This window comes from Patagioenas fasciata, chromosome 6, assembly GCF_037038585.1.
Source record: "Patagioenas fasciata isolate bPatFas1 chromosome 6, bPatFas1.hap1, whole genome shotgun sequence".
In the NCBI taxonomy this organism is placed as follows: Eukaryota; Metazoa; Chordata; class Aves; order Columbiformes; family Columbidae; genus Patagioenas; species Patagioenas fasciata.
This window is the reverse complement of record NC_092525.1, coordinates 18,304,010-18,327,536: the sequence shown is the minus strand read 5'-3', so window position 1 is coordinate 18,327,536 and position 23,527 is coordinate 18,304,010. Positions and strand designations below refer to the sequence as shown.

The following is a 23,527-nucleotide window of genomic DNA, read 5'->3' as shown; positions in this document are numbered from 1 at the left end:
ATCCTAAACCTGATCTAAGCATCCCAGGAATGTGATCATTCTCCTGGATGGAAAGTAGTTATTGCTCCTAGTAGCTTCGGCAAATCTGTGCCATCCACTATGGAACCTGCCTGACCGCAGTTACAGCTGTGATAAAATGGACAGTGAAGAGGAGGATTAAAGTGTTGCTCTTGGCACTTATGGTCTCAGGCAGTAGCTACACCTGACTTCTTTTCAGGTAGGCTTTTATTTTTTTGTATAAAAGCATAACTAGGATAAGCTGAATGTTGATTTCACTGAGGCAGAGAGGGTTGAAAATTATTCCTAAGATGTAAACTGGACTTTTGAGGTCCTGACTGACAGGAAAAATAGAGGTCCGATAAATTGGAAGGATTGTGAGGGGGAAATTAGAAGCTCTTGACTATCAACCCACATATGAAGAATAGTTGAGAAATCACTTTTCCACACTGCGAGTTCTCAGTTTCTTTGCTTTGTTTCAGCAGAAGTGATCTTAAAAAGTAGAGCTCAGTGCGATAAACTTCAAATTATGTAAAACTGACCAGCTGCTCTCTCTGCAGCTGTGTCTGGGCAACAAGCGATGTCCTTCCCAAGGCCAGCAGGCACTGGTCAGGTACCTCCACCATTCCCACCTCCATTGCTTCGAGCCCTTTGTGCGGGGGCAGGTGCGGGCTGACCTGTGCTTGCAGTTGGGTTGGACACCCTCAGATGGTGATTTCACCACCTCCCTACTGACATGGCGTCCTTCACTTTGTGACTGGGGAGCTTCCTCAGCGAGGTTTGCTGACAAGGTATTTCAGCTCTCATGCACGACAGAAGACCAGGGAGAGACCTTGGATGATTAGGAATGGAGGTAACAAGTAACTAAACTAGACTCTGCCTGGAAAAGTGGTTTCCCCCCAGGTGTAATAATCCCATATATTGTGTTTGCTTGTATGAGTGGCAGACCCTTGGAAAGCAAAGTGGGGAGGGAAAGGGATGGTAAACCCAACTGCTGCCTTCATCCACCTGCTCTGAAAGGAAAGGCGTGAGCTGGGCTGTGAGGAAGGGCACCTTCCCTCCACAGGTGAGGTGCGCCGAGCCCACCTGCTGGCTGAGGCGGGGGGAAAATGGCGCCGGGCGGGGGGAGGCGAGCGCCCCTCTGCGGCGCGCGGGCCGGTTGGGCGGGCGGGACAGTAGGGGGCGCTGCCCGGCCGGACTGCGGCGGGGCCGGGGCGTGGGGGGGCTCGGCCGGGGCCGGGCCGGTCTGTGCGCGGAGCTGGCGGAAAGTGACAAGTGAGGGGCTGAGTGCGGCAGAGGCGGCGGCCGCTTCCCCTCCCGCCGAGAGAGCGCAGCGCCGAGGGCGCGGCGTGGGACGGGTCGGCGGCGCGGGAGGAGGAGGAGGAGACGCGGGCCGGCCCGGGACGCCGGCGCTGCGCGGTGGATGTGGGAGTAGCGGCGGCGCCGGCTCAGGAATGCAGCAGCCGGGCGGCGGGGACGGGAGCCTCTTGCTGCTCCCGCTGCTCCTGCTGCTGCGTGCGGGCAGCCGGGCGGAGCTGGGGGACGCCACGCAAGGTAAGGCAGCGTGGGGCCGCGTCCCGGCGGGACGGGGTCGAAACCCGGGCGGGGGTTCTGTGATGGGGGGGACCGGGACCGAGTCTGTCGGTGCCGCCCGTGTGGGGACCGAGGTGGCCATGAGGCGCGGCCGGGCGCCCTGCCCGGCTGTGGGGAGCTGAGCGCGGCGCTGCCCGGCTATGGGGATCGAACCGCAGCGCTACCCAGTTGTGGGGATCGAACCGGGGCGGTCCGGAGCCGCCGCCCTGTTGGGGCTGCGCGGCCCCTCCGCCCGCTGGGGAGCCCGGCGGCTCCAGCGCTCCCCCACACCCGTTAACGAACTCCAAGTTTTATGCTTGATCTGTGTTTAATTGCTTCGTAGAAAACCCCTTCCAAGTGTTCGGCCGCGTTATTACAGAAGTGTAGCCGTTCCCAGGCAATCCTGTTTTTGATACGTGATTTATGGTTCCCGAGGTGGTGTTATCAATGATGACTTGTCCTTTAGCTCCAGCTTTGGGAACTGTTTTGCCATCTCATCGCCCTCGTAGTCTTCCAATTTTTTTTTTTTTTTAAACAATACCCTTAAAGAAAGCCTCTTTGATTTAGCTTTAACGAGTAGTATTTATTTTGCAATCCTTCTGTTTTATTAGGGTTTTGATTTCAGCCGTTTGCAAATGATTTATATGTTTAAAGCATAGCACAGGCATAAAGGGACCTGGCTGGAATTAGGCAAGAACGACTTATTTCTGAGGCCAAGTCAGTAAAAAGTGAGCAGTGCTTTTGGACGCCTGCATGAGAATTTCAGCAAGAGGCGGATACTCATGAACTGTGTCTCCTTGAAGGTATTTTATGATGGGTACTCAAATCACAATGCACTTCTGAAAAATCCTGCATGATAATATGGATATATTTAGTATTTAAAGAAGGAAAACAGTGATCACTAAAGAGACAAAGCTGATGAGTTAAAGTACTTAGCAGTTCAGAACTGAAAAAGCTGTGGTTTTAAAACTTCCAAGCCAAATTACAGAGGCTGTAGGATAACTGCCTTTAGAAAGTAAGTCGTAGCTAACAGATACAACGCTCTGGTGTGCCTGAATTTTCTCGCTGCGTTTCAGCGTGTCCCTAATGATGCCATTAACTGGGACTGTGTGTTTGGTAGTGGAGCCGTTTGAATGACCTCCAGGTATCGCAGTGTGACTCTGTTGGGCACAGAAGGCTCCAGATTCAATGGCTGGATGATGTTCTAGCTTAGGGGAGGAATTCTACATGACATCTCAGTGGGAAGGTTTTCAAATGTTGTTTTCTAGTGTCTCCAGGAAATGCTGTATGTGCTTAACAAATAGCTGGATTTTTAAAAAGGGGGCTTGGAAGACAGACCATCTTTTTTCCTGTTTTTCAGATAATTTCAAAACGTTAGGATTATAATGTGAAATTTTGTGGGTTTCCCAGAGCCTGGAGGGGAAAAAAAACCCCACAAGCATAAAGCAACTGCTCATGTTGGGTCCAAAACGGGCCATTTTTTATTTACTGTGAATTCTACTGGGAAGTATCTATATGAATCCACCTTTATGTATGGCTATTAATATAGTCATTATGCACAATTACTTTCCACAGTGAAATATTTCCTGTATTTTAAGTAATATCTTTGGCAAAAGCTTACAATGTTGACTCATGGGCAGATCAAGTGATATATTTTTTTTTATAGATAGGCATCTTTCACATATGTTGCAACCACACACTACATTATTCCCCAAACTTGTTAAAGATCTAGGGTTTATGTAAGAATAAGAGAACCTGAACATCTAACACTCTAATTAAACAAATGAACAAACTATTATATGGAGTTTTACAATTTTTAAGATGACTGTAGTGGCTGTGTGAATAGATTTTGCTCCATCAGGAACCTAACCAAGCATACAGAACCCTTCAATCCCTAGCCTTCTACTGTCACGTTTTTCAAAAAGAGAGAATATGAACTGCTAAATAAGTAAAAGATTTCTTTTTTTCCGTGGACATGTCAGATAAGGACTACAATGAAAGTCCATCTCTGGAGGTAGCCTAAGTTCTACGGCCAGAAAAGGTGGGGTGGGAGTCCAAAACCTGACTCTGTAACACAATAAAAACACTGAGGAGCAGTTTGGGCTCTTGGCTTCCCGAGGTCCGGGAGGATCAGAGCCTTATTGTGCTGTGCTTGGTCCAAACATCTGTGAAGACACGACTCCCTTTCCAGATATTTTGCTGCTTTGCTCCAGTAAACGTGTACAGATGTGCACAAACGACCTCGTGTGAGTAGCAGCTCAGTAGGACGAGTCCGATGTGGATCTGCGTGGGGGCCAGGAACCCGCACAGCTATTGTCACGTCTCTTTCGGCGGGGATTATTACCCAGTTGTCCATTTAGCTGGGATATTGTCAAGTGACTAAAATTGTTCTGCTGCGTTGCCTACCAAAAGCTCTTTTTTGTCTTTTCGTCTTCACTTTTTCCCCTGTCTCCCGCTGCTTCCTTTTTGTCAATGACCTTTCCTTGTAGAGAGCAAAACAAAACAAAAAGCGCATTTTCCTTTGTACATTCAGGCCGTCTTTAATGCGTGTTCTTCCCAAGGGTGCTCACGGGCTGGCCCAAGTGTTCTGAATAAAACCACAGAGTTAATTGTGAACATAAGTCACAGGAACTCTCTAACTTGGATATTTTTTCATTCTTTGCAGTATCTGAGTATGGATGTTACCACTTCAGCTTTATTATTGCGTATCATGTAACTTTGTGAGGCGTCACAATAGAAGAAGCATGAATAGTATAAAAGCATAAAGTAAAGCCACAGATCTCTAGATTGTGTTTCAGATTATAGGGGGTACTGTTGATTTCTTTGAAAGTTGCCTCTTGTGAGATAAAGTTCCACAGCTCTTGATTAGTCCCTGTGGTTAATTGCTTTGTCCATAGGCTGCTATTTCAGCCAGTATTCACTTATGAGTTTGCACACAAACAAAATGCATTTGTTGCCATAAGTCTGTAAAAGGATGAGAGTAGCTGTCACTGTTGGACTTACCATGATTGTTGTCTCACAATTCATGAAAAAAGTTGCTTGAAGTGTCAGCACGTTATCTTCAGGACATCATTTCTTTGTTTCTATAATTAATGTCTACTGAAGCTGTTGTGTTCATTACAGGAACTTTAACTTAAAGCATAGCAAAAGAGATCTGGGCAGGGGATTGTTTTAAAGCTTGTGTATGGATTTTAAATACAATTATGTAAATACAGGCAAAGGAGGGGCGGGGGGGAAGTAGCTTCCCTGAGGTGTGACACTAGATACCACTCTTTGGAAACACATGTAGAAATGCAGCAGTCTTCTGGGACTCAAAACAGCACCTCTGAGTTGAAAACTCTTTTAAAAGTCTCTAACTAAATGCAGCTGCTTTCCACATAGCAATTGTTTTGCAAGCCAGAAATATCTAGAAAGTTAACTAATACAAAATAAAAGGTGTAAACCTTTTCTTCCCAAGCCCTGGAAGAAAACGCAGTCATCCTCAATTGCAAATTTCACCTTCACACAATGGTGTGTTTTTTAAATTTTGTATCTTAGGGAACACTTTTTAGTAATCTGCAGTTATTATGGGCTGCAAATTCACGTGTTTTATCTACTGTTCCGGTGTGATGTTCTCATCTTGCTGTGGGTACCCAGGTAACACGTGCTGGTAATTCAGTGGAGAAGTTGCTCCCTGACCTGTATCAAGGAGGCAACTTGTGTCAGGGCTGCTCTGCACACAGTTGGGATGTCCCAAACCAGCCTTGTGCAGGTAGAGGCATCACAGTGATAATGCAGATTACATTTTGATGTATCAAAACACTCCATTGAATATTAAATAAAGTTATTTTATTGTTTACATGCTCTCTTTGATCCAAATTTCTGCTTTCAAAAATGAGCAAACTGGGGCTATTCTCATATTCTCTTGCACTTGAAAGCAGAGGGAAGGTTTATGTGAAATCTGGTTATATGGTGGGAAGCAGTTTCTAGTGGTCAGGGTAGTGCAGTGCTGGGAGGGCTGTGGAACCAATGCCCTAAAGCTGAGCTTAAAGAAATCTTGGATTGTTTTGGACTGAGGCAGCAATCGAATAGTTGAGTGACTTTGAAGGGCTTCTTCCATTCTGGTTTCTTTTTCATTCTAACAATGGAGAAACTGAAAGTCAACCAATGTACTCATGTATAAATGAAACAATAGTGAAAATAATGAGAGCAATTGTCTATGACTCTTTGGAAATAATAACAAAATACTGGTGTTAGCTGAAGGATGCTTCTGTAGGTTTGGTGATTGCAGTTTTATGTACTTTATGATGAATGAAAAGTGCTCCAAAGCTCCCAAAATTTACGTTTGCTGTAAAATTTGGTCAGGTGCTGCAGAAGAAGTTGTAATTTTTCGGTCTGTTTACAAGCAGAGTCACTGTCCCCCCTCGCCAGGATGGCGTGACGTATGAGAGGCTTGGTCATGTTTAATGTCTTTTAATTGAGTGAAATGACAGAATGTATAGAAAGGCTGTGAAGTTTGCTAAGGTGAAAAAAATGAAATATTTTCAGCTTAAATAGATACCTCTAGTGTGTTATGTAATAATAAAGCTCTAAATATTACCATTATTTAATAGAAAAGTTCTTTTAGGGCCTCTTGGGAATACAATGTAAAATAACATGCGTACATTTGGAATCTCATGCAGTGTGATATTGAAAATGGTGCTCCGCCAAAGTCAGACAGCTTGGGAAGAAGAAGTAGCTTTAGAAAGGAACCCGTTAGTGAGGGAAAGCAATAACACAGGCTTCTCAGCGTATTTCCATGCCAGCATCCCGTGGGGAGGAAGATTGCTTTCCCGGATCTCCTCCTGAAGTGGAGACACCACAGTGCCACTGTTTCCAAGTAAATCTGCAGAGCAGCGTATGAAAGGAAACGGCGAGTGACTTGTGAAATGAATCCAGTGGTGCATGTTGCTGGGATGGAGACACATTTGAAGGATAATCCGTTAGATATGATTCCTGAAAAATAATGCAGAATGGTCACCAACAGGAACAGAAAGGCGCATGTTGAGAAGGAACTGGCAGGTGGAAATTAATTGTGGAAGCTGTACTGGGTTTCAGCAGTGCCGTATACAATGCCAGGCTTTTTCTAATTTATTCCAACAAGTCATTAGCTGAAGTTCATGCTGAAGGCATGAAATAGGCTCTAAAGCAGACGAAAGCGTAGGTCAAGTCTGCTTTGTTAGTTCTACTGAGTTCCATGGCCTAATTGTGCTTGATATCCTCTCTTAACAAAATCCCTTCAGAGCTGCACAGGGGCTCTGGTTGTGTTTGATCAGCGAGGTGCTACCAAGCACCTTCACAGCGCATTGAAGAACAACAAAAAATGGTCTGTTGCAGGCAGTATCCCACGTCACCAGTGTTGGCAGGGCCTGGGCAGCGTGTCCCCGTCAGCTGGATTGGGAAGATTCCACACTGGTTCAGTAGTGCTGGTCCAGGCTCAACCCAGCCAGGGCTTTCTGCTGTCGTGGTGGAGGCCAGAGCCTGGGCACACTCATGGCACTTGAGAATGTCGAAGGGAAAGCAGATCTGTCTGGCCTTGGTGACAGGGAAAGTTTTAAAAAAAATAATAATTGAGGCAAGTCATTGCATGGAGAGGCAAGACAGACTCTTGAAGAGTTTGAGCAAAAGTGCTGGTAACTTTGTGCAGATGTTGCATGTTTTTTATAACTGCTCCCGATGCCCGGTTCTGCGTTGTGTTCCACGAAGGCATGCTTTTACTCAGCAACAGATATCTGGGGCTAGGTTTACGTTAAGACTTAGCCATCCCAATATGCAATGGTAAAGTTTCGTAACGAGATGAGTTCTTGAGAAAACAGTTAGTGGAGGCCCTGGTGGAAGCCTGCATTTTATTAAAAGTTTTTTTCAAACTGGTCAGGTCATATGTTGAAACTGATACTTGGCGATGGCTTCCTGTGACCTCCTGCTCCTTTCCTCCAAGGGGTGTCAGTTGTGCGGGGTCCTGTCCCATTCCCAGATGCTCCGTTCTGTGTGCAGCAGAGGTCTGAACATCTGCTCCACGCAGACCTGGGAAAGAGCCGGAGTGGGGAAGCGCTGTTGGAGCACAGCAGCAGGCCATGGGAAAGGGAAAGATCAGAGATAACCAAGGAAAAACGTACTGCAACTTTATAACTTCATTGTGCATTCCCTCCAGAGACTGGAAATACAGGAGCATATGCTTTTCTTCTCCTTAGAACTTGAGATTATCTTTGGAAGGATATACACTTCCAGATTCACAGCTTGAGAGTTCCTCTGAAGAGGGAGCTGGTTTGGGCTCCTCTGAAGGAGGCGACATGGTCCCCTCACAGATGCTAAGCCAGGCCTTAAAGGGTTGATGTGTAATGTGCTGCCTAAGGGTGTCCGCATTGTGGCTGGTCATAATGGTTACTGATTCAGAGAAACTGTGCTTCAGTGCTGAAAATATGTGCTGAAGAAGGAGAGATTTTATTACCTATGTGGTTTTATTATCAAAATTCATGAGGACCTTTAGCTCTGGAGTCACCATCCCTGGAGAGGTTTAAAAGGCATTTAGAGGAGGTCCTTAGGGACATGGGTTAGTGCCAGGGTCGGGTTAGATCATGGCTGGACTCTATGATCCTGAGGCTCTCTTCCAACCAAAATGATTCTATGATTCTTATCATGTTTCTTTCTCAAAATCTTATCAGAAAGTGTACAGGGTGCAGGTCAGAAGCTTCAGAGGCCTGGTCAGGAGAAATGAAGCTGCTTGAGATGATGCATCAAGTGAGAAATTTTACTAGAGCCCTTTTAAAATTGTCCGGTACTCCTCTTCTTGTTGGGCTAACACCACTTCGAGAAGTGATCGTTGTGTTTGTAGCAGCAGCCAAATAAAATGTACAAGCCACCTCAGCATCTGTACCATCTCTACCTCTGAATGTTTGTGGAATACGTAACTTGGAAAAAGGGTTTGTTTTCTTTCTGGTGAATTCAGTTTCAGTAATTCTGTCCCCAAAGATAAGTGTGATTGTGTCCACAGACTGGTCTCTAGGAGAAGCCAGAATCTTGGCCAAATAACAACCAAAAAACCCACAAACAAACAAAAACCAAAACAAACAAACAGTCAGTATTAGAATGAAGATTAGATCTGGTTTTGATCTAATGAGGTCTTATTTGCAAAACTCCTGTTATCACGCCTTTCTTTTCATGGAGAGGTATCATCTTTATTGCACAGTGAATATCACTCTCATCTGTGACATGTTAATAGAGTTATTGTTTATCTGAGCGCTGTGGAGTCTACACTGTATTTACAAAAGTTTTTAATTCTCCCAGTTTTCCTTTAAGAGGTCAGTTATCGTGATTGAACATCTCTTCTCCAAAATTAATTTGGCTTCATATAAAAGGAAGTGTCATTGTAATTGTTTTGTTTATGCTGAAATATTTGATGTGCTATGTAAGTAACAAGCATTCTGTATGGTTTAGTTTTTAATTTTAGTTCATATGTTAATTATTCATTCCGTATGTTTTGATTTTTTTCCTTTTTTTAAAATACGTTGTCTTTCTGTGAATTTAGTGAAAATTTATAGCATGCTGGAGACATCCCTTTTTGTCCAGAACAAGCTGATTGTAGAGGGCGCCACGTCAAGCTCCACTTTCAGTGTGTTTCACCTGGAATGACGAGAAATCATTTAATTCCCAGTTGATTGTCAGGATTTATGTCATTAAATGCTGTCAAAAGGCCACGGAATAGCCCTAGGTGGATCTTTGCTTCTGACCATTGGCTTGCTAGTCTAATGTCTTGAATAATTTTCTCTTCTTGCATTTAAAGCGCTTCCCAGTTTTGATTTGTGCTCCCTTTGCTTTTTTTTATGAAGAGTAGAAGCCCAGAGCTCCCCTGAGAGCTGAGTAGCTGTGAAAGGCCAGTAATACTCCAGAGCCAGCAGCAAGAGGGAAGCCGGTAATTAGAGGTGAAAATGTGGTACTTTAGAAGTAACTATCAGCCAACGATTAAATCTGAAATTCCAATGGGGTTCTTCCTTTGTTCCTGTCTGGACTCTTGTGCATTTTGCTACTGGACAGGAGAGTTACATTTGTTTTAATTAGCAACATGTCAGAACTCCTCCCAGAAGCTGCGGCTGGTGCAAAGCTGATCCCCTTCTAGCTGGTAGATGCTCATGACGCTTGAGCCTCTTCATAGATTTCTGACTTAGTACTCTTGCCAATGCTTTTTACAGCTCTGAATGGTCCGGATTTGTGGTTTGAGAGCACGGTCCCTTTGGCCAGGACTGCACAAAGCAGTTGTGATGAACCTGGGAATGCTGGGCTGCTGGCACCTCCGAGGTCGAAACGCCTCATGTTCGCGATAGGATGTTTTTGAACTGAGGGCCTCTCACTTCTAAATTCACTTTTCTTGGCAGTTTGTCAGAGCCCAAGTCTGGCAACCTTTGTAAGTGAGATGCAACAAGTCTCACTTATTTTAGCTATTGGTCTGTCACTGTGTTTTTAATTTACTGTAATTTAATAACTGACACAATGCTGGAATAAATAAATGGGCTGTGAACATTCTCATAGACTTTGGAAGTCCAGCTCAGGGCAAGATTTAGCTTTTAATTAACACTAGCCATGAGATTTATTGTTAAAATTGTATCCTTTTAAATAAGTAAATCTGAAGTTGAGTAAGAGATGAATAATTGAAACCTGGTGTGTGAGAGCAGAATGCGTTTGAGTGCCTGCAGAGCAGAGCGAGCAGAGGCCCAGCGGAGACTCTGCTTCTCATAAGTTATGGGTCATTCCACTGCTGGGCCATAAGTTGGATGTTGTCATTATTTATCCTCTCCTTTTATTTTTCCTGTGTACGATATGCTGTATGTTGAAAAACACATGTCCTTCACAACATTAGAAACAGTAGTATTTTATGTGTGTATAAACCAGATTTTTAGTACAGCAAAGAGCTTTAGGAAGGCTTCTGGACACCCATCTAAAAGGATCTGTTGAAGGGTTTTTGCTTCTTTTTAGCCCCTACTGCTACCTGAGTTCTCCAAAAAGAGTACCAGGCAAAGGAAGAAGCTGTAAATGCATCCTCTCATTATAGAGGAATGCTAGTCATTAGCAAAATTCTAATTCATCAGGGATCCAAAGAAGATGTTCTCCTGATTTTCTTCCATTATGATAGGGGAGATGATATCTGATTTACAATTTTCCCTTTGAGAGTCTGTTTGTAGGACGTGATTTATGTTCTCGCATTCTGGTTTTGTGATTTATAAATATATTTTTTATCACACCATCTTCTTTTATATCCTTGTATTTCTGACTCTTATGACTGGCTGTGTAGTGAACCCTGAGCAGCAGTAAAAGGTTCACAAAACCTGAGAATATTTTATGTGCAGAAATTTGATGTTCCATATGGACTCCTCTTAAGATCTTTGGTCTCTTACTTTTTATAGCAGCAAATAGGGTTCAGATATGAGGAGCCCTGTGATCAACCCTTTTCATTTCAGGCTGAAAATCTACAGAGAACGTCAAAGTCAGACAGATTTACTTTTTTTTTGTTGGTTGTGCTATTCAGGGCGAGACAGATTAGGTTGGGCATTCAGCCAGCTGTCCTGTTCCTTCCTTCCTGAACTGGTTTTGATGGCAGTGATCACACTTGTCGCTCTGGTTTCAAAATCTATTTATCTGTGAAGGTCCTAATAATTCTGGGGAAATTCTTTGGTATGTCTTGAAAATTTAGCAAGTTGATAATTGGTGCTGGGGGAAGGGGAAAAAGTTCTTCTTGGTGTTGCTAGCACGTAAAATTAATTTTTAGTGAATTTGTTCAATAAAGAAGGAGAGACTACATGCAAACTCACTGCTTTTCCTTGCCACAAAGCTTTTGGTTGGGTAACATAATCTCTTGTGCGAGGGCTGCAGGTGGAAGCAACTCCTATAAATGTGGGACCTTTACAAGGATTTTGGGGAACTGGAACATCTGAGGTTGCTCTGTGGTCATTCATGAGGCATGTTCAGTTCTCTTCTCATTCAAGGCCATCCTGAAGACTCTCTACTTGGAGCTTTAAAGAACTGGGAATATTTCTGACCTGCATTATATCTCCGGTATTTGAACTGGCATAGTTAGTTGTTGTTGTTGTTGTTGTTTTTTGGGTTTTTTTGTCAGTTCTACAGAAATCCCCTACCCAAACCCTGTAATTGTCAGATGTTCTCTTATACTTTTTCCCCCTGACAGTTATTATCTCCTAAGATTATCAAGAATAACTTCACATGGACTAATTGTAATAACTGAAAAGGCCTAGGGGGAAGAATTCTGTCTCGACGTTACAAGTAGGGGATTAAGTGTGTATATATTCAGTGTAATTTGCTGACAGGTGTCTATGTACATATCTGTCAGGAGCCCTGTAAAATCACTTGAAATATTACAAAGGGTAGCTATGTGGTGATACAGAGGCTCAACTTTCTTTTGCTTTTGTTGCGTTATCCCATTTAAACTAATTTTATACACTCTTTTCATCCCCTTTCCTGTATAAGGTGATGTCGGGCTCCTTGAAAAGTCACTCATGTTCTTGAAGGATTATTGTGCTAATTTAACTCTCTTTTCATCAGGTATCAAGGCCTGATATTATCCTGCTATTTGTTACTGTAAATTACTGACACCAGTGATGGTTGGTGATTACAGTGAAGATGACTGAGGTGCAGGAAGGAAATACTAGTTTTTGATCTCGCTTTGCTGTCTTGAAGATCCTACAAGTGGTTATGATCCTCTGGGGCTTAATCATTCAGTAATGCTGATTAAAATAGTCAATCTGAGCAACAGAGCCTGACAGATTTTCTGCTAGAGTCCTTTAAAGAATCCATGTAATGCATCTTTTAGGAAATTTAGTGGGCAATTGCTTTCAAGCAGCTAAAATATTTCCCATGTAAAAGAATGCCTGCTGTGCTGAAGAAATAACAAGCTGGATTCATGGCAGATTCTTCTCACAAATATGTTTTTTTCTAATGATCAATGCTTTTGTTAAAAATGGTGTTAACAGCACTAGATTCATATTTCTTCTATAGTATTCCTGGGTTCTAAGTTGTTTCGTCTGAACTGTATCACATTAAGTAAAACAGGCATCTGAAGCTATTCAGCATATCGATCTTATTTAAATAAGGGGTAAAAAGTGAATTATCTAACCTTTCAAAAAAGATGTATCTGTCTTATTTTTGGCCTCAGTGGAATCACTCTCTAAGCTTCTCTTGGGACTGCTGGGTAAAATAGAGCTGCTTTCAACATGAAAATGATGATGTGTGGTGCAAGCCCACCCCTCGAGTGTGATGTTACCACCCTAAAAGATGCATTTTTGCACAACTAGCATGAACTCATTCCTGTTAAGGATGATACTTTTCTTTCTCATTGACTTCGTGGCTTAACGTACATTTAAAGAAAGGGGAGAGGTGTTTGTTTTGTTTTGTTCTGTGACACCGATACAACTCCTGAGTATTTCTGATCGATGTTGGTGTTGTTGAAATGTCTGGTGGTACCACGGAGATGGTTATTTTTCTTGTAGGTGTGTGCAGCAAAGGAAAAATTAGTTGACAAACAGTGACATTCTGGAGTTCTGCCACTGCCACTTTTCCCATAGATGCTAAGCGTCCACTGCAGAACGTGTGAAATTTGAATAGTTTGGGTTTTGTCTTTAAGCAGAATATAGTGTTGCTTTTGCTTCCTGCACCAAATGCCATGGGAGAAGGGATAGTTTTGATGTGTGCAATCCATACTGTGAGGAGGAGGTGTCTCAGCTTTCAGGCCTGAAAGACGACTGTCATTTAAAGCCGTTCCCGAATGAGAAAACGGTGTCCATTCCTGCAGAGCTCTTTGGGGGAAGGGAGAAAGCAAATGCTTTGCATACAGGAAAATATCTGCTCAGGGGGTATTTGATTTCACTAAACAAAATATTATCCAACCTCCTTTGCATGACTTTCATACCATAGCGGGGTTAAAATGAACAACCAAATGCAAATGGTTACACTTCTTGTTCCATAGATGTTCTCATGCCCTCCACCAACCTTAACCATAATATCCTGTCTTCTTAAAGAAATATATACTAGGAAATTAAAAGTCATCTCATTTGCCTAGTAAAAAACAGTATAGAATTCAGTCAAACCCTAATGAAAAGATACTGTTTATTTCTACTAGAATATTTCTCAGACTGAATGTATGACTTGAAATAAGCAGTTTTATTTCCAAATTTTAAGTCCATTTGTATGTCAGCAAAGTATTTACAGTATTTGATGAAAGTGGTTAGTACTTGAGACAATATTTGTTCTTGAAGCCTATGTTTAGTAATTGTGTGTGCAATTCAAGGAGAGTAATGGGAGTTCTCTAAGCATGAACTTACTTTTCACATTTTGGAAGAATATAAATACATAAAAAGGGAAATGTTTAATGTTATACAATTAAATCAACTCTCTGGATTGGGAAATCACTCCTAGTTTTAGTCTCCTGTGTGGCTTCTTTGGCTTTTATTAGTGTTCTCATCACGGCATGGAGTTCTGAAATGAGTGATTTTTGTGTATGTAGAAAAGGGACTCTGTCTCCTTTGTATCGAAATCTTGGTATGTCTGAAGATTCAATATACAGCAGGGTCACCCCTGGAAAGCACAAAGACAAAAGATTTGGAAATTCACTGTTAGTGGTGTTACTTTTTGATCTGTGTTTTTTAATGATGAACTTGACCTGTCTGGAACTCTGTTGAGATTTGTGGGTGAAATGGCACACACTGAACTTTGTGATTTATATTGGTTTTGGTGGAAGGCTTATTCAAAGATGCTGAGTGTTCGAAGGCATCATCCGATATGGAGTCCAGCTGCATTTTCACTCATATTCTTTTATGAGGAGCAGAGCGCGTTTTGGGGCTATGCTATCAAGCTACTCTGACTAATCATTTCTGTTGGCAATTCCAAGTCCTGGGGTTTCGTTTGCGTTTTAGTGTATTCTTGTGTCAGCCAACATCTGCTTAGATGTTTTCTATTAACATCCCTTTTAATTTTGGGATATACTATGCTTGATTGAAACTTTGAAGTCACAGGAAGATATTTGGACCAAATCTGTTCTTCTTTGCACTAATATAAATGCAGAATAAATGCATACTGTGACCGGTGCTGGTAATAAATTATCTTTGTTGAAGAGTCCATTATTTGAAATTCCCAGTTCCTTCAGTTCAGAAAGACTCCAAATGTCTTGATTTTCCAAGCACACTGCAAGGCTGCCTGCTTATCGGAGCTGCTTGATAGGAATAGACGGAAGGAACAGGAGCTGACAGAAATCAGGAATGGGTAGTGGTAGTCACTGATAAGTGCTCCATGACATACTATGCATGCATTAAAGAAAAAAAGTAGTAAGATGCATTTTTTGGTGCATGTACCAAAAGCATAGGGCAGTTACAGTTTGAAATGAATGCCCTGATCTGGAGTTAGAGATGCGGTGGTGTTAAATTCTTACGTGCACGTGATGAACAGCAGAGAAACAGAACGTAACATGAAGTTGTACAGCAGTGCCAGCTCTTCAGTTGTTTTGTGTTTATAAGCAGATGCTTATTCTTTAATCTAGGGAATGATTGGTATATTAGCCAGAGTGTGACTGATGGACCAAGAGATGCAATCAATTTGTTTCCAAGCAGAGACATGTCTGGTCTAATATAACACAGGCACAGCAATGATAATGCAGCTTTCAGTGCTTTTTCTGATTTTCTGGTTTTTAGTGCCTGGGAATTATTAAAAAAAATATAAATCCGTCTATAGCAATTTAGTTTTTCAGGGGAGAATGTACTGGGGAACAGAATTACAGATGTTCATGTGGCCAAGCCCTATGATGGTGTTGGCAAATGACAAGAGCTGCAATGGCACAGCAGCTAAAATGATCGACTTATTTTTCTTTCAAAAGCTTTATTTATATTAGAAGCTTTATATCTCAAATAAAATTATCTTTATGTGAATGGGGACTATACTTGTAATGACTTAGTTTAGAAAATAATGTCAACACCCCAAAGGATTTCTGGCCTTTGATTTTTCCAGGGTCCAATGGAAACCTCTCACAGGGGCTGGATAATGTCTCGTTCTGACTTCTGTTGCAGCACACAGACAGAAGTGTCTTGACAGCTTCCAAACCAATAATATCTTACTTATGTTTCAATATATGAGTAACAGCACCAGCTTGCTGGAGATTATCTTTTTGTAAAGTCTTTAGTTCTGTAACATACTGTAGCCAGATGAATATAAATCCTTCAGCATTTTGAAGAACAGGAACGTATCCCTTTTAAAAATGTGTGTTATAGCAGGGATGTGCAGTAACATTAATTCACCAAGCCAGAACTGTATTCTTTTAATTAAGAGGTGCAGTTAGCAGAGCGCTTGATACTTCTTCCTCTTCATGCTGTTTCTTTCCTCTTTTCTAATCTCTGTGCTCCAGTGTGGTTTTTTTTCACGGTCCTTGGGAGTTTTGTTTTTTCCAAGTGTTCCCCTGCTGACTATTTTGAGGCCTAAGCAGTTTTTTTGCAGCTCTGTTTTAAAAGAATCTGTTCCCTTTGATTGCTTAAATAATTCCATTGCTCCCTATGTGATGAGTTTCTCTGCAGTGGAAGAGCTGAAAGGAGAAGAGCACTAAGAGCTGCCGGTGCTGCTTGGTCCATCTGATGTGATGATGTGTCATACAAATGGGGCACGTCTTTGTGTGTCCCTGGTTTGTCACCTTAGGCTGGGGACTGTGTAAACGAGTCTTTGCATCAGACAGTACAAGGAGAGACTGGTGGAGAAGCCGTTCTGTGCAAACTGGTGCTGGAAATATTCCGCTGCTGTGGAAAAAGCTGTTCCACGTGGTGCTGCTGTAGATGCCTCCGGTCATTCTCTGCAGGCAAGTTCTGGTGCTTTATCAGCTGCAGCAAGAAGTGAGAACTCCTCCTGCTACAGGCAATTGCTGTAGTGAGGAAAAATGCCTCAAGCTGTTACCTCCTCCACAGGGTTGGTTTGGTTTCCCCTTTCCCATCCTCTCCTTTTGCCCCCCAGCATATGCATCACTGCCTGTGTTTGCCTTTTTTGTGCTATTGACAGCAAATGTTGCTTATTTATTCTTGTCTCGAGGAAGACTTTGAAAATAGTATCTTGCCTTTTAATTTAATATCTGCTGGTTCCTAGATTACTGTGGTGGCAGAATCTGAAGTGTTCGAACTGGGGACATCTGTGTTTGTTCAAGAAACAACAGGAGATGCAGTGGATCGGAAAAAGATGAAGTTTGTTGAGAAGTTGTTGAGAAACTGGCTACATACCTTGAAGAAAGTGTTAAATAACAATCTCTGCTTAAGGCCCCAATCCAGCAAAGCACTTAAACATATATTGTAGCTGTAAACAGTTGAGATGTCCAGTGGATTTAAATGGGACTAGTTTTGTGTTTAAAGTTAGATACTCGCTTGAGTGCCTTTCTGGATCAGGGCCTAAGTGAGTGAGAGTTTGAGTTGTTTTTCATTTATGAGACTTGAAAGTGAGATCTGACCAGTGGTTAGTGATGTCCTGGGGCATCTGAGATCCCAGAGACGTTTTAAGGCTATAGCCCTGCTGCTGCTTTTCCTGACACTTGCAAATATGCTTGTTTTTCCTTGCTTATTTTTCTGTTCACAAGTCAAATGACTTATGGAGAATGTGAATCTAAACCATGCAAATAATTCACTACATGCTGGGGTAATGGTGGAACTGATCACATTTTTCAAGTGCCTCAACCCAGTTTGTGTGGTGGAAGAGGAAGAAGGGAAGGAGCAATACAAGTAGTGATATAGCAGTGACTTCCTACTTTGCTGATGTAAGTACATGTAAAATTCTTAGTCTTATGTAAGTACAAATAAAACTGTAGATGAGGTTTTAAAATATAGAGGTCCTATGTAGGTAATCTCTATGTTTTTGTGAATCTTCAGGCTATCCTAGAAGTGTTTCTTAGGGAAACAGGATTTTTTTTCAAGCAATTATCAGCTTTGCCATTGACTTACTCTGCAACAATTTGTCTCCTTCCCAGTCTGTGTGGAGTAGGATAATAATGTTTACCCACCTGTGTAATACAAGTTCAGATCCTTGAATGAAAGGCCCTACTGTGCAAAAATACAAGGTAGCAGTATTGTGGGGTGGGAAATATTTCATACCTGCAACTTCAGACTATTTACAGTGAATGCAGTGAAGTTTGCATTGCCAGATAGGTAAGGTGCACTTGCTTTGCACTAGTGCATGGTGTTGCTTTAAAAAGAAATAACACAACACTTGTCACTATTTTAGTATTGGTACAAATGTGAAGGACAACTTTCGAATCCTTTAGGTGTGGAAATTCTGCTGCTGTTATTTCTGGTTATTGATCCACTCTGCTTTTGGCTAATGTGCTCCCTACCTCCCATTCCTCTCCTGGCTTGCAAATCCATGTCATTTTGGACTCTCTGTGGCATAGTACTTTGAAGAAGCTGACAGAGAAAAAAGGTTGCAGTAGCAGGGTAATGAAGATGAGAATCGAATTTGCTAACGATTAATGCTTAAAGAATAATATTAATTTTTATTGTGTATGGCTCTGCAGCACCTGGGCAAGTTGAACACCACGGTCCAGGTTGTGCCTGGGAAGGAACAGGCTTCTTGTTTTGCCTGTCCCTTCAATATGGATTTAAGTGTGTGAGAAGGGACAGTGCCCAGAGCAGAATATGTGACCAAAAGTCAATGAAGTAAATGAAAGAATATAGAAAATTGTGAAATAAGCAGCTCTTTTGTTAACTTTCAGTCATTGGCCACAGGGGTGGGTTTACAGTATATTTGGTAAAGGCCCTTATAATTGTTCCTACGTAAGCCTTAGGTCAGGAAATACACCTGACAAAGCTATAATTTGTAGAGCTGTGTAAAATACCTTTTCATAAGTCTTTGTTTCATATTCATTTGCCTAAATCTTCTTACAAATTTTCCTAGCGTTTCACGTGCACAAACTATATCATTGTTTTGGAAAATGCGAGTCTGACCACTGTAAATGGGTTTATATTTCCAACAGGGCAGTTATTTAATTTCCTGTTGGAAGTCTGCAAATGTTGGCACTGTTCACTCCTTGGCAGGAAGCCAGAAGAGAATACGGTATCATTAACATGCTGCAGTCGGTGTGGGATTTCAATTGGTTTCATCCAAACTTTAAGACCAGAGTATAACAACATATATTTTTTTGATTAAACTTCATAAAAGCAGCCGGGGAGACAGGGGTGAAAGGAGGGGTGATCGGGTGTTCTGTAGTATGAGAACAGCTTTTGTTCTTCCTTACCTAGCCTTGTGTTGGTGTAATTTTAATTTTCCGTGAAGGCTGAGGTCTGATCCTGAAATTGTCTTTTTTCAGTATAACCACATTCCCCGATGCAGTTACTTTCCTTGGGCTTCATGTGCGCGGTCCCTGCGGAAGGACGAGTGCCAAGGTTTAAACCTCTAATAGTGCCAGTGACGTGACTGAAAGTCCTGAAGTCACCCAGGTGCATTTCCAAAGGATTCACCAGCATCCAGAGGACTGAGGTGTCTGGGAAATGCCATCTTTAGAGACAAGCGCTTGGAAATGACTTGGAAAGCAAACTGTTGTAAGAAAAAAAAGAAAAAAAAAAGATATTTTAATTCAAAGTTTGTTTTAAATGCACAAACCTAACTGCAAATGTGAATTAGACTAGTTCAGTGTAAAACCACGTAATTTTCCTTTGGTGCCTGCCGTAGGTTGTCTATAGCTACGTGATGCTTCAGGCAAGGTGATTTCCTCTGTATAAAGGAGTTATTAGCTCATGTGGACCTTCTGTCCACTGTTGCCCAACTTGCTCAGGTGCTTCTCCATTGCTCTGTGGTTTGCGATGCAGAGATACTCCTAACGAAGTCTACCACTTGAAATAAAGGGAGCCCACTTCAGTTTTCTTTTACAAGTTTTTCATTTTGAAAGGAGCTACCTGTTGAAAACAAAAGATCAAATGATGTGGCAGACTCTCCAATGCTTGGAAGCCCTTAAATCAAGGCTGACTTTGCAAACAATGCACTCCCAGCTGCGGTGGGCGACGTGCAGGAATTGCTGGATGTCGGAACTTGTGACACGTGTCACACCGGGGATCAGACTTAATGATTATTGTGGTCTCTACTAAATCTTGCATAAAGCAAGTACTTCAGCGTAATCTGTTTGGATTTACCTTGTTCTTAGCTGGAGCAGCTGCTTTTTTTCTCAGTGATTTGGGTGTGGAAGAGAACGCTTGCAGAAATACGAGCACAATTTATATATTATAGTTAACATTTGCACTCACTTCTTCTGGTGTATCTGAATCTGTAGTAGGTGAGCTATGTCGTGGAAAGCAGAGGAAGGATAAAAAGCATGTTTTGAACTCTGTCATACATACTTGGGTATTGTTTCTTGAATGATATCCTTGTCTGCTGATAATATGTAGCTTACACTATTGATACGTCTTGAATCAGGATGGGTAATACCGAAATAACTCTTGTGTATCAAAAGATCAGTTTCTAAAGGAAAACGCACATAAAACCCAAAGCATGTAAAGCATCTAAGTGGTGTGCCTGAACTTATGTACTGCATAATGTACTTCTGCCACTTTCATATTTTTTGATAACTCATTTAATAAGATCTGTAGGTTTTCTTTCTTCCCCGTCCCCACCCCCCCCAGCATACAGATGAATGCACTTATCTGTATTTACATCCCAAAAGGCAAACTAGAGAGTGTTCTTTCCATATGTTCATGGAGTTTATGGCAGTAGTAAGTGTATAGGGAGAAGAGACCCTCTGGTCCTTTACAGTTTCTTCTGGGTGTTAAATTTCATGCAGAAAAATATGGTTCTTATTGCAGCTTGGCAGGCTTTAGAAAAAAACAAATCTTTTCAATGTTCCATCTAAAAGAAATATAGCACGCTCAATTTTTATTTCTCTGCTGTCTCTTAGTATCCAGAAGTTATCAATCTTGTATTGTAGGTTTGATCAAGGGATCTCAGAACTGTTTATAAACAATTTATAATTTTTCCCTGTACCTTGCTTGTTAGTATTTTCTCCTTTTAGATACATATAGAGGAGCACAGGTAAAATAGCTTGCTTGAAATACCAAAAGAGAACCTGTAGCAGATCTGGGGATAGAAGGCAGGGATCTTCTCTTCCACACGCCTGTTTTACCAACATTTTTAAGATCAAAGAGGTCCAATGTGGTGCTTTATGTGTTTCAAATCAATACAAGACATGTCAACTTTTAAACACAAATTTGGACTAAAAAATAAATGTGTATTTAGACATCTAAAAAATCAGGTTTATATAGCAAAGGGAGAATAAAAGAACACCAATCAGCCACACAACAAACAGTGATATCTTACCTATATGCTAATATATCCTGATTAAAAAAAAAAATGAACTCACAACATGGTGTAAATAGCATGAAACTCTTAAAAGCCTTACACCTCAGATACTATGTAAAAAAACAACCCCCCAACAACAACGAGCACTTCCATTTATCATGAAATGTTTGAATTTTAGCTGAATGCATAGCTATCAAATATAAAATGACAGAGTGCTTTTAAATTTGCTTCTTGACTTGGAAAAATATTTTGATTAACAGAGTGGTGGAGATCAAAATCCTTAGGAAATAAGGATGATATAAAAAATACTGTGGTTTGGTAGCCTGAAGACTGAAATTCATAAGTAAGATCCTATGGGAAGCAAATCTAAAAGAGGAAAAGTATTTAAGGAAATCTGTAGTTACTTATAGAGATTATATACTTCAGATGTGAGGACATCTCCTGGTATATCGGAATGATGAGAGGTGTGACTAAAAGAGAGAAAGTGGCTTCAAACACGAGGAGGAGGAATCTAAAAACTGGGAATACGTACAAAATCTTCAGATAAACACAGCAGCAAAATCAGAAAAGTAAAGGCACAGAGTAGGACTAAAGCTCTAAGTGATAACGTGAGAAGCAGTAAAATAGAAATGCTGACTTGTGATTTCGTGCACAGGAAGAATCGTGATAGGTGAAACCAAAGGCTCTTTTTTGTGCTACTTTCCACGCTGCCCTGAAAAAAACAGCAAAATCAATGAACGTAAAGATGTAAGGACTGCAATCTCAGTCTAGAATAAGAAAATACAGGTAGAGGGTGCTTGGATAAATTAGATGTTTTCATGTTGTTTCTGTTGGTTCTTTAACCTCTGAAGAAGTTGTTCAGGCCAGGTCAGTGTTAGGAGCAAGAGACACTGGATTTGTGTGCTGATGGGGGCAGACCTAGAAAATCGGGAGCAAAAGGGGGGGAAAAAAAAGAGAGGCATACATAAAACCTGTTAAAAAGAGAAGTGTCAAGGAATTATACATCAGTCTGCTTGACAACAGATAGATCATTTGCAAGCAGCTGGAAGATAACAAGGAGATAAACAGCAAGCTAAAATGGTTTTGTCAACAACAAATCCTGTCACGCCAATCTCCTTTCCTCTTACAGCGGCTCATTGAATCTTGTGGAGAACACGAGGTGACATATCTTGAGTTCCTGTAAACTGGGGATGTCACTGCTCCTGTGCTGTACCTTGAGTCATCTACAGAGGGTCTCAGTGAAACTAGGGGAGCATCGAGGCAGAACCGGAGCCATTGCACACCAAGGGTGGCTCTCGGGGTTTGCAGAAAAAATGATGAGCCTCTGAATAAATGAAAAACCTTGGGCCCTGTGGTTTGGTGGTTCTGGTAGCAACCTGGGAAATGGAATAACTATTGTGCTGGAGGATGCACAGGTGGGAGCTTTTAAAATGATCTTGCTATACTGGAGAAATAGAAGAAATACGATGAAATGGAGTAAGTGTAATGTATTAAACTTCTAAAGGAGTATTCACCTGTATAAATGACAGAATAGGAATGTGGTTAGGTTGCAGCTCTCCTAAAATGATTTGGGAGTTTTCACGGAAGAGAAATGGAGCAGAGTCAACAGCGGTGCACTGTGAGGAAAGGCAAACGTTGTGCTTGGCTGTGTCAGCAGCAATCGAACCAGCAGGGTACAAGAAGTCGTCTGTCCCTCTGCTCAGCATGGGTGAGACCTCGACTGGAGGAATACTGTGGCTGGTTTGGGGAAGCGTGTATTGGGAAAGGTATGGATCAGCTGGAGAAAGCCCAGTGAGAATCGTCACGGAGCTAAGAAAACATGACCTGTGAGGATGAATGAACAGAGGTTGCATCGCCAAAAAGGAAAAAAAAAAAAGGCAGATGTTATGAGTTGTTAGTACATAAGCTGTTACAGGAAGAGAACAGGGTATTCCCAATGGCAGTGATTGCTAGGACAAAAGATATTCTGCTTAATTTACAGCAGAATAGATTTAATTTAGATACGAGGAAAAAACTTGACAGGATAAGGAGAATAAAGCCCTTTGCAATCCTGGGAGGCCGTGAGGTCTGTGTTGCTGGAGCCTTCAACAGGAGATGAGGTTTGCATCTGTCAGGGCTGAGTTTGGGGAGGGACGTGGCAAGAGGGCTCTGCCAAATCTGGTTTACCCTGGTTAACCTGATGACTCTGAAGGGACAGGCCTTTAGAAATACATTAATTAAAACAATAGTAATACCATACCTAAATTGTTTCTCGCCTAAGACCTGATGCATATAAAATGGTTTTGGGTATGAAAGGTCATAGACAACAAATATTCAGACCTAAACTGTAGTACATGATCCTGAATCCCTCTTCTGTCCTTGCTCCTGGGACTTGTTATATTCTAAAAGGAAGAGAGCATCTCTGGTGCATGTTGGGGAGTGTTCACCTGCGGCGTTTCTCTAAAAACCTATTAGTCTTTCCCTCTAACAAAGTGCGTTTTTAGTTCTGTCCAAGGAGATGACAAATACGTCTACTTTATTAATCACACGAGTCACTCGAGAACGGCAAAACATCAAACATTTTGAAAGGACTGAGTATGTCAGAATCTCTAATGTTTTTTCTGTATCTGTGTAATAGTCTTTGATTCACTTCTGGCTTCCCAAG

General features: G+C 41.8%; 1 protein-coding gene across 2 annotated transcripts in view; it reads left to right on the top strand.

Moving 5' to 3' along the window:
- The first annotated feature begins 1,223 nt into the window (after nucleotides 1–1,223).
- Nucleotides 1,224–23,527, top strand: part of ROR1 (receptor tyrosine kinase like orphan receptor 1) — a 155,305-nt gene continuing 133,001 nt past the window's right edge. The window contains exon 1 of one of the 2 annotated variants that reach the window (XM_065842355.2): nucleotides 1,224–1,551. In XM_065842355.2, the coding sequence (XP_065698427.1) occupies nucleotides 1,452–1,551 (100 nt within the window). In that variant the 5' untranslated portion in view covers nucleotides 1,224–1,451. The remainder of the gene's footprint in view (nucleotides 1,552–23,527) is intronic. The other variant, XM_065842354.2, reaches the window with a different exon arrangement.